An 11532-nucleotide genomic window follows, 5' to 3' on the forward strand; every position below is an offset into this window, starting at 1 on the left:
CGATTTTTATTTTTTTATATTTTGATGTTAAAGTTCTGGCTTCGCCAACTTAAGGCATCTATGCCCCTATATATACTTCGTGTATGTATGTATGTACAACAAACAAATCAATACTTTGGCAATTTTGAGATTTTTTTTCTTACTTCATACAAAATAAAATGGCTAATGATGAGGTGATTCTGTTGGATTTTTGGCCTAGTATGTTTGGTATGAGGCTAAGGATTGCCCTTGCTGAAAAAGAGATTAAATATGAGTACAGAGACGAGGATTTGAGGAACAAAAGTCCTCTGCTTTTGCAAATGAATCCTATTCACAAGAAAATCCCTGTTTTGATTCATAATGGCAAACCAATTTGTGAGTCTATTATTGGAGTTGAGTATATTGATGAAGTGTGGAAGGATAAAGCCCCTTTGCTCCCTTCTGATCCTTATGAGAGAGCTCAAGCTAGGTTTTGGGCTGATTACATTGATAAGAAGGTAAATTCATAGCCCCTTTCCCTTTTCATTTTAGTATTTATTAGCCAATCTAAACAAATTTGGGATTGAAGCATTTTTCTGTTGTGTTAGAGTCCCACCTCAGTTGGAATAGATTAGTTGTTTACTTATATGGACATAGATAATTCTCTTCCCGTGGAGCTAACTTTTGAAGTTGACTGAGCTAGACATGTGTATTATATTTTTACATGATATCAGAGTCAGATTTATTGTTGTTTTTGCTTCTAATTTATACTCATGTTGAATCCGGACATGAAGGGATGTAAAAATTGGTTGGAGAATGAGCTGGAAGTTTACTTGTATGAATTCAAGACAATGCTTTCCTAATTATGAGCTAACTTTTAAGATTGATTTAGGTTTAAAGTGTCATATAATATATGATATCAAAGTCAGATTCATTCCTATTTGAATTTCTTGTTAGGATCGAAAATAAGTAGGTGTAAGTGCGAAAGCTAGCAAAACAAACCTCGAAAGATCACAAGTAAGAAGACAACGAGAAATATACCAAAAGACACAAAGATTTAACGTGGTTCGGTCAATCGACCTACGTCCACAAAGGAGATGAGCAATCCACTATAAATATAAGAGTACAAAATATAGAGAGAAACAACCTCAACCAATTTACTCGGAATACATGGGAGGTTCACACAAGTGATAACGTATCAAGCTTGTGACCCACAAATTCTCCCTCTAACCAAAACTCTCAAAGCCCTTTAAGACTACATTGTGAATGCTGATTAATCTAGAAGGAACATGTCTCTATTTATAGAGTCCTAAACCTTTTCCTACTAGAAAAAAAGATTAGTCAATCCAAAACTTTTTCTTAAAAGGAAAACCTATTTATGGTAAGAAATTTAACACAAATAAAACCTAACATTTCTGTCCCGAGCTCTAGTTGGGCCTTGATGTGAAGAGTGTGTTAAGAGCCCCACATTGTCTCGTTATATAGTTTTAGTTAATCATCACTTCACAAGCTAGACACCCCCCACCCCCCTTTCCGCGCTCTAGATGCTAAGTCATGGTGGTGTTAGAGGTTAAATTAGTTGAAGAAATGAAATATTGTCTCGTTATATAGTCTTGGCTAATCCTATTCCTCACTTTGTAAACCGGGACCTCCTACTCCAGATGCTCAGTCCTAGGCGTGAGGGGTTCAACATTAGTTGAAGAAATAGAATACTGTCTCAGTATAAGTTCATGTTTTGTGGCAATAAGTTTTAACCGTTTTCTTGTGTTTGTTGAAATTTCAGTTGTATGCTACAGCAAGCAAGATTTATACAGCAACGGGAGACGAACAAGAGGCAGGTAAGAAAGATTTCGTCGAAATCCTTAAAGTGTTGGAGGGAGCACTTGGAGAGAAGCCTTATTATGGAGGAGATAACTTTGGTTTTGGGGATATTGCTCTCATTGGGTTCTACTGCTGGTTTCATGCTTATGAGATTTATGGTAACTTCAGCATTGAGGCTGAGTGCCCAAACCTTGTGGCTTGGGCCAAGAGGTGCATGCAAAGGGACAGTGTGGCTAAAACTTTGCCTGACCAAAATAAGATCATTGAGTTTGTAAAAATTCTTAGGGAAAAGCTTGGACTTGAATAAATAAACATATGCATATCATAATAGTATTGAAGAAAGGCACTTCATTCTGCCTTTATCTTGTGTTGTTGTTTCAAGATTTGAAATGTTTGTTAGGTTATAGTGTAAGTTCTATTTCTAATTGTAATAAAGGACAAGCTTGTGTCTTGTTAAATGTTGGCTTTTGTGATGAGAAGTAATTACTTTTTTCATGAGCATCATCTAACACAATACTCTCTATGTTGTGTAGACCTTAGTCCATAGTGTAGAGTGCTGATATAGCGTCTAGTTATGTTAAATTATTACTCTAATATTCAACATATATGAAGAGTATAGTAGTAAATTACTATCGTGTTATCTAATAACCTGGTACTAAAAATCGATAATTCAATAATTTTTTTTATAAAACCATTAAAAATCTAATAAATTAATAACATTTTTTCAATTCGATTTAATGGGAGATTTAATTTTTGCATACCACTACTTGATGACTAATAAAACCCCACTTCTACGTTAAAAGAGTCTACTTTGTGAGTCTACATTCTATAAGTGTGAGATTGATAATTCGATTCAAGTTGTTGAGGGAAATGTAGCACAAATACTTACTTTTTAAAAAAAAAAAAATTTATCCAATTCGGACACAACTTATGACATACATGATAGAAATAATAAAATTTGCGTATGAATTTACAAATTTTGGCTGGTGTTGGGAAGTCAAATTATATGATTGAAGTGCAATCAAATTTTTATTCAGGTACTTAAGGCATGGATGTCATAAGTGTAAATGATGGTTAATTGATTATTTCTTTTGACTATAAACAAAAACTTATTTTATTGAATTTCTAACAATTTAATACGTACATGATTTAGTGCACAAATATACTTCAAATGATTATAATTTGAAATATAAGTTTCAAAATTTTAAAGAACGAATCCCAATCATTTTACTCTCGCCGTCCGCCGTCCGGTATTGTTTATTATGATTTCTATTTAGAGTCAAACTATAAAAATTTTGACTAACGTTTTAAGATGCATTTTTCATCATATTAATATGCAAAAAATTGTAATTTATAGTACTTTTCATATAGTTTTAAATTATCTAATTTTTTTATTTAAATATCGAATTAATGTAATCTAATTTATCTTTTAAAAATTAATCAAATTAACTTTCGATAAGCACAACATAACTGAAGTGAATTCAATTCTTCCATGCAGGTAAAATATGTCTACTTATTTTACCTACCAAAAATAAAAGTAGAGAAAATAGTTAAAAGTCCCCTAATATTAATTTATAGTATGATTTCAAAGTGAAAAATGCCCAAAAAAGGTACATTTCAGTCATCTTTTATCTTTCGTCTCTCTCTTTTTATTTAATTTATATTTAACTAAACTCATCGACAGCATAAATATCAAATAATTGTGAAATAAAATTAAACAAAAAGTCTAGCTTGATAGTATATTTGGCATACATTTCAAAACCCAACCATTTTTCCGTTTTAATTAAAACCTTGTGAAAGGGACTTTGATATTTTTTTTAAAAAAATAAAATTATAAACCTTAAAAAGATTACACATTGTTTTTTTGTACAACTCAAAGATATCGATATGAACGTGTAATCTAAAGTAATTTGTATATACTTATATCGATAGATATTTTAAGTTTTATTCTTCGTTTTGTGATTTTTTTAATTTGTTAAGGTTTTCATTATTTGTACATGTGAAATTAGGAATAACTTTTTTACAATTTATATATAATTCAAAAAAAAATTTGTCCTATTTACGTGTATCTAGAAGATATAAGGAGATAATCTGAATCTTATTTGTTAAAAATTTACATTATATATGATCAAAATTATATTTCTATACATCTAAAATCAAATATTGAATCTTCTAATTGAACTCTTAGTATATTTATTTATTTATATTTTGATTCTTCTTTTTTTAAAAAACAAACAAATTAAATATGACCCTATTAAATGATGTGGTATAATATAATTTTTCTACATGATAATTAGTTAGATCTCTTTACTACGTACTCGATAAATTCGGAAATTCATAACTATGGTTAATAGTCTCCATCGTGAGAAATCGTGTGGACGTTATTTGCAAGTATTAAGAAGAATCTTGATATTTCGAATTGTTAAAATGCTTGAAAATAGATGTCATTTGGCCATCGTAAATTGTAATTCTCTTTTCTTTTTCTTTTTTTAAATGTTTTAATGATATACGACTAAAATCAGACATTTTTTTATTTGATTCTCAAAATCTAAATAATATTATATAAATTGAGATAAAAATATTTAACCGTAAACATATTAAAAATATTTGATGTCTTTTTTAACGGTTTAAAAATTTATTGTAACAAATAAATTTTGGAATAAATAAAACATTAAATTTGGCGGAGATTTCCAAGATAAAAGAGGAACAGAAAATAAATGAAATATTAAAATTGGCGAAGATTTCGAAGATAAGAAAAGAAACACGAGAACGTATAGAAGCCTCTATTTTCTGAACTTACTATTTTTAAGCAGATATTTCAAATTTGAATTTCAATTAAAAAAAAACTTTTTATTCACTTTTAATTAAATATTTAGATATGAGTTTAAGTTTAAAAAAAAATGAAAAATGTTAAGATATTCTTAATGATATTCGGGCTTCTTTCCAGCAGAGTCTTCCATAACTGATCAACCGGTGAAAGGATAGCCGAACCCGTTGAAAGCCGGCAGTTATTGATGGCTTGGAAAGAAAGCTGGGCTAAAATACTATTATCAATCATGTTTTAGTCAGAAATAAATATATAGACGAATTTTGTGGGACTCTACAAGACAAGTTCAATTTGAGTTGTAACTCTACAAATTGTAGTCAACTCAAATTAGGATTCTAGGAGGCTATTCAACCCCAAATCCTAATTTATGCCTATATAAGAGAGGTACTAAATTCTCTTAAAAGGCATTTCGAAAATTTCATAAAGATATTAAGATCTCGAATACTCCACAAATTGATGGTTTGTTCTTAAAGAGAGGTCAAATCTAAATCATCATAGTTCGAGAAATACGCCACTAACGGCCCTCGAATCAATGGATAAATCCTAAGAGAGTAGAATCAAGGGATCAACAGAATTGTACCCGCTATTTTAATCAATAAAATTATGTTTCTTCGTAAAATGTGTTGCAAACAAATTGGCACACCCAGTGGGACCAAATCTACTCTTCATCTCTTCTCCCTTAAATCAAATCTGAAAATTTGAAGTTGCAAAAGTGGAAGAATGAGTACTTCAAGCCTTTTCTTTGAGTTTAATCAATTCTACGCTCAACACGCCTCGAAGCAGGGGCATTTGTAGACATTGAAATTTAGTGGGATTCTACAAGACCTGTTCAATTTGAGTTGGGACTCTACAAGACGTGTTCAATTTTAGTTGTTACTCTACCAATTGTGGTCAACTCAAATTAGAGTTCTTCGAGACTATTCAACCCTAAATCCTAATTTATGCCTATATAAAGGGTACTAAATTATCTTAAAAGACATCTCGGAAATTTCATAAAGAGATCAAGATCTCGAGTACTCCACAAATTGATGATTTATTCATAAAAAGAGGTTAAATCTAAATCATCCTAGTTCGAGAAATACGCCACTAACGGCACTTGAATCAATGGATAAATCCTAGTACAATTAAGGGATCAACAGAATTGTACCCGCTATTTTAATCAATAAAATTATGTTTCTTCATATTTTATTTGTATGATTTGTTTATTTTCCATATGTTTAAAATTTATTACAAATAAAACCTACTATATATAAAATTAAATTAATCAAATTTTAATATAAATATGATATCGAATAAATGTAACTTTGCAAGAGACCACGTGACGAAAGCGATAACCTATAAAACCTTAGGCCGTCCAGAGAAGTCTCGAATGATATAGACTAATGGAACTTTTTTTTACGTAACTGCAAAATCAAGTGTGAACATTCCAAATGGACCACTATATATACTACGTATATGTATGTGCTCCGTACAAATCAATACATAAAACCGAACTTAGAATTTTATTTTATTTTCCCTTGATTTTCATACAACAAAAATGGCTAATGATGAGTTGATTTTGTTGGATTTTTGGCCTAGTATGTTTGGGATTAAATATGAGTACAGAGACGAGGATTTGAGGAACAAAAGTCCTCTGCTTTTGCAAATGAATCCTATTCACAAGAAAATCCCTGTTTTGATTCATAATGGCAAACCAATTTGTGAGTCTATTATTGGAGTTGAGTATATTGATGAAGTGTGGAAGGATAAAACCCCTTTGCTCCCTTCTGATCCTTATGAGAGGGCACAAGCTAGGTTTTGGGCTGACTACATTGATAAGAAGGTAAATTCATAGCCCTTTTCCCTTTTCTTAGCCAATCCAGACTAATTTTGGTTGTTGTGTTGTGTTGAGTTTCGTGTTAGAATGGGTTAAAGTCCCACCTCGGTTGTGAATAGATTAGTTGTATCACTACAAGAAAAGTGTGAATTACTGAGAATTTCACTGGTATTAATATGAAAGTTTGTAAGAAAATAAGTTCCTACGGATGTTCATACTAATCCTTAGGAAAATCCCTATGTAATTCACACATTTCTTATAGTATATATTTATATGGATATGGACAATTCTTTTCTCATGAGCTAATTTTTGAGATTGAGTTAAAACACATATATCATATCTTTAGTTAGCTACATGATATTGATATCAGAGTGAGGTCCATTCTTGATGGAGTGGCTTAGCTGGAGTCACACATTGGTCGGAGAATGAACTGGTCGTAATCAATTCATATGAATTTGGATAATTACTTTGAGATTGAGTTTGGTCCAAGTTTCATATTTTTATATCTTATTAGAGTAAGACACATCCCTATTTACACTTCCGGTTTATAACCATTTTCTTATTTGTGTTTGTTCAGTTGTATCGTTCTGCAAGGAAGATATGGGGAACAAATGGAGAAGAGCAGGAGGTAGGTAAGAGAGAATTCATAGAATGCCTTAAAGTGTTGGAGGGAGCACTTGGAGAGAAGCCTTACTTTGGAGGAGATAATTTTGGTTTTGTGGATATTGCTTTGATTGGGTTCTATAGTTGGTTTCATTCTTATGAGACTTATGGTAACTTCAGCACAGAAGCTGAGTGTCCAAAGTTTGTGGCTTGGGCTAAGAGGTGCATGCAGAGAGACAGTGTGGCTAAGTCTTTGCCTGACCAACATAAGGTTCTTGAGTTTGCAAAAATCCTTAGGCACAAGTTTGGACTTGAATAAACATATGTATATCATAATGTATTGAAATAAAAAAGGCAGTTCATTGTGCCTGCTTATGTTGTTGTTTCAAGATTTAAAATGTTTGTTTGGTCATAGTGTAAGTGAGATCTACTTTTACTTGTAATAAAGAACTCTTAGTTTGTCTTGTTGAGGGTTGGGTTTTCTAGTCCTTGTATGTAATTCTGGGGCTTTTCCTCTTTGTATTTACAAGTAATCACTTTTTTCATGAGCATTGCATTGTCTATCACCAATAGTAACAACGCCCCAGATCCAAACAAGTTAGGTTAACACTATATGATTTTACTGATGAAACGTTTTGTTTTGATATAGTGCAAGTCAATCTGGAGCTGGAATTATCTAATGATTTTGATAACTTTTGATCAACTTAAGAAATTCAAATTGCACGTCCAACATTTAAACACAACTTGACAAAGCCTAAGATATTAAAAATATTTGGGGAGCCTCTGTTATACAAGTCCTTAATTGAAATGTTTGTTTTGCCTTAGTGTAGTTCAGTTCTAATTTTACTTTCACCGATGAAGGCATATATGAATAAAGTTAGTGTTAATTTGTAAATAATTTGTGACAAAAATGAGTTCTTTAACAGAGGATGTTGTATGAAGAAAAACAAAACAAAGATATGCAGGGTGTGTTTTGGTACAAAAAAAAAATACTTTATACGGAAGAGTAAGTGACTTTTTTTTATTATTTATTTTAAATGTTTAGTAAGCAAGATTTTTTTTTTTTAATCTCAAGAACATTTATATGTATGTAGACATTGAAATTTTGTGGGAATTTACAAAACGTGTTCAATTTGAGTTGGGACTCTGCAAATTGTGATCAAATCAAATTAGGATTCTTGGAGGCTACTCAACCCTAAATCCTAAATTATGCTTATATGGTATTAAATTCTCTTAAAAGCATCTCGAAAATTTCATAAAGAGATCAAGATCTCGAATACTCCACAAATTGATGGATTATTCATATAGAGAGGTCAAATCTAAATCATCCTAATTCGAGAAATACGCCATTAACGGCCCTCGAATCATGGATAAGTCCGTACAATTAAGGATCAACAGAATTGTACCCTTAATCTATCTTGATTAATAAAATCATGTTTCTTCATATTTAATTTGTGATTGAATTTATTTTCTGTCACTTTAAAATTTGTTACAAACAATGTAATCTAATAAAATAGTATCCGATGGGATATTTGGGTAGAGAGTGGAGGTACAGAGGTGGTAGGAGTGAGATGGTCAGGGGTAGGGATTGAAGATGTTGGATGTGTGTGGAGAGAAGATTCTGTCATATTTTAATTTCGAACTTAATATTGCATAGTTTGATCTAAATTTTGTTTTGTACACTCAATCATCGGAAACAAAAGTTATTTATTATTTAAAGTTTGAAGACTTTTTATGAAATATCTTTAGCCACGACTTTAGATTTGAGCATATGAGAAGAAGATGCATAAGTGATTCAACAAAGGTGTGGAGATTGTAATAAGTAAAATAAGAGCTAGAAGTAGGTTTAAGAAATCTTGGGGGAGGGGGGTTGATTAAACATGATATGAATTATGATGAACATACAGTTTACAAAACAGAAAATTTAAGATTTCTCGATGTATAAAAGACAGAAATTATGAAAAAATATTAATAGATAGTCGAGCATGTCTAATTTCCTTTTCAATTTTATTAGTATTATATTAGTCTCTAATTTCTTTTTTCAATTGTTCTAGAGACCAGTCCATGTGATGAAGTGATAGCCTATAGAAAAATCATGAACAATACCAACTTAAACGTATTAATGAAAAAAAACATGCAAAAAAATAATTGTGTGTTTGTTTGATTTGCTATAGTGTAAGTTCTACCTTGTACCTCTTGAATTTTGTGATTTTAGTTGAAATTTGAGTGATTTTATTTGGTCGCATTGGTTATGCAATTATAAAGCTTACCTATTTTTTAAATAAGGCACTTCCCTGTGCATTTTTGAAATTTAAGTAGCAACCGCAAAATCATAAGGAGTTCTTTCAAACCTTTATTTATTGATTTTTTTTATGTTATATATATATAAGATTTAAATTAACTTTCAGATATGCATAGTAAATATTAAATTCCTTTTGATTCTTTCTATGTTTACTTATCTATATTTGAAATTCTTAATTAAAATCATGAATATTCATTGGTACATAGTTGACAAAGATGAACGACAATAATAGTCGGAAATTTCGATATCAATTTTTTATAATATTAAATTTTATTTTAATCAAATAAAGAACTATTTGGTGAGACTCTATTGGTGTAGATCTAGCAGGCGACGAAAGCGCTGACATATAGGTTACACGAATCCATATATTTATATGTACCACAACCATATCAGTACCACCAATTTTGAAAAAAAATAAATTCTTTCCGATTAATTCATCCGCAGCAACGCACGTTACCAAAACTAGTACAAAGAAATGGCTAATGATGAGTTGATTTTGTTGGATTTCTGGGCTAGCATGTTTGGTATGAGGCTAAGGATTGCCCTTGCTGAAAAAGGGATTAAATATGAGTACAAAGAAGAAGAGGGGCTGATCAGTAACAAAAGTGCTCTGCTTTTAGAGATGAATCCTATACACAAGAAAGTTCCTGTTTTGATTCATAATGGCAAACCAATTTGTGAGTCTATTATTGGAGTTGAGTATATTGAAGAAGTGTGGAAGGACAAAGCCCCTTTGCTCCCTTCTGATCCTTATGAGAGGGCACAAGCTAGGTTTTGGGTTGATTACATTGACAAGAAGGTAAATTCATACTACTAATTAGGATTTAATTTAGCCAAATCTGAATTACTTTGGAATTGATCTTTCTATTTTGTGTTGTGTTTCACATTGGTTGGTTGAAGGTGAAACGTTTTTTTTCTTAAGAGTCTTGGTTAATGGTGACCTAATGAGATTAGCTTTTTTTTGGAGTTAAATTAGGTAAACTCCACTTTTCTTTTGGCCCTCTTGTTGTACTATTCGTGCTCCAAATGTCTTGTTGAAAATTAATTTAAATAATAAAAGTAATGTGATATCTCTTTAATAGTTTAACTTTTAGATGAGATAGTCACACACTATCCGAGTCAACAGAGGTTCTGAGATTAAATCTCAATTCCATCCATATTGAAAAGAATTTCACGTATGAAATAAAAAAGGGGATCGTGATGAAAATCTAATTAAGTGATAAAATTTAGATGAGATGATCACATACTTCAAACATGCTTAGTCCTAGGCGTGTAGGGTATTAAAGTTTCACATAAGTAGTAAAAATGAAAGTGTTAATCCACACTTCATAAACTAGTGTTCTCCCTACTCCAGATGCTCAATCCTAGTCGTAGGGGTGTTAGAGTTTCACATTAGTTGAAGAAGACAACTATTGTCTTGTAATGTAGTCTTGATTATTAATCCTTACTTCATATGCTAGGTTTCACTAGTGTTGTCTAAGGTCCATTTTCTTGACATGAACCTGACTAGGACATTTATTTTAGTTTTGTGGCAATTAACCTCTTTTCTTTTTGTGTGTTTGTTGAAATTTTCAGTTGTATGTTTCTGCAAGAAAGATATGGGGAACAAAGGGAGAAGAGCATGAGGCAGGTAAGAAAGATTTCATACAAGTACTTAAAGTGTTGGAGGGAGAACTTGGAGAGAAGCCTTACTTTGGAGGAGATAATTTTGGTTTTGTGGATATTGCTTTGATTGGGTTCTATAGCTGGTTTTATGCGTATGAGACTTATGGTAACTTCAGCACAGAGGCTGAGTGTCCAAAGTTTGTGGCTTGGGCTAAGAGGTGTATGCAGAGGGACAGTGTGGCTAAGTCTTTGCCTGACCAACATAAGGTCCTTGAGTTTATACAAATGCTAAGGCAGAAGTTTGGACTTGAATAAACATATGCATCATAATGTGTATTGAATAAAGCACTTCATTGTGCCTTGTTGAGTTGTTTCAAGATTTGAAATTGTTTGTTCATTTGGTCATAGTGTAAGTTCTGCTTTTACTTTCGAATTTTGTGTCTTCATCTGAACTTGTTACTTTGACTGGATGATTGATCTGAGTGATTTGATGTTTGGTTATGCAATTATTGCATCATAATATTTGCTTTTTAAAAAAAAGGCTCTCTGATTTGTGCCTTTGAGTTGTAATTTCAATGTTTGAAATCTTTTTTTTGTCAA

The 11532-nt window shown here is 31.5% G+C and overlaps 2 protein-coding genes across 3 annotated transcripts; both read left to right on the forward strand.

The window, feature by feature from the left end:
- Positions 1 to 7543, forward strand: LOC107025905 (probable glutathione S-transferase parC). 2 transcript variants are annotated; one of them, XM_015226688.2, is made up of 3 exons: positions 1 to 247; positions 6200 to 6428; positions 7000 to 7543. In XM_015226688.2, the coding sequence occupies exons 1-3, from the start codon at positions 159 to 161 to the stop codon at positions 7342 to 7344; spliced, it is 663 nt and encodes a 220-aa protein (XP_015082174.1). In that variant the 5' UTR covers positions 1 to 158; the 3' UTR covers positions 7345 to 7543. The 2 variants fall into 2 exon arrangements, with proteins under 2 accessions (XP_015082174.1, XP_015082173.1); XM_015226687.1 differs by lacking the exons at positions 6200 to 6428; positions 7000 to 7543 and adding an exon at positions 1742 to 2237 and having other exon boundaries at positions 7 to 476.
- Positions 7544 to 9633: 2090 nt separating this feature from the next.
- LOC107025904 (probable glutathione S-transferase parC) lies at positions 9634 to 11532 on the forward strand. Its single transcript, XM_015226686.2, has 2 exons — positions 9634 to 10126; positions 10903 to 11532. The coding sequence occupies exons 1-2, from the start codon at positions 9803 to 9805 to the stop codon at positions 11245 to 11247; spliced, it is 669 nt and encodes a 222-aa protein (XP_015082172.1). The 5' UTR covers positions 9634 to 9802; the 3' UTR covers positions 11248 to 11532.

Source organism: Solanum pennellii, chromosome 7 (genome assembly GCF_001406875.1).
Source record: "Solanum pennellii chromosome 7, SPENNV200".
NCBI classification, from domain to species: Eukaryota; Viridiplantae; Streptophyta; class Magnoliopsida; order Solanales; family Solanaceae; genus Solanum; species Solanum pennellii.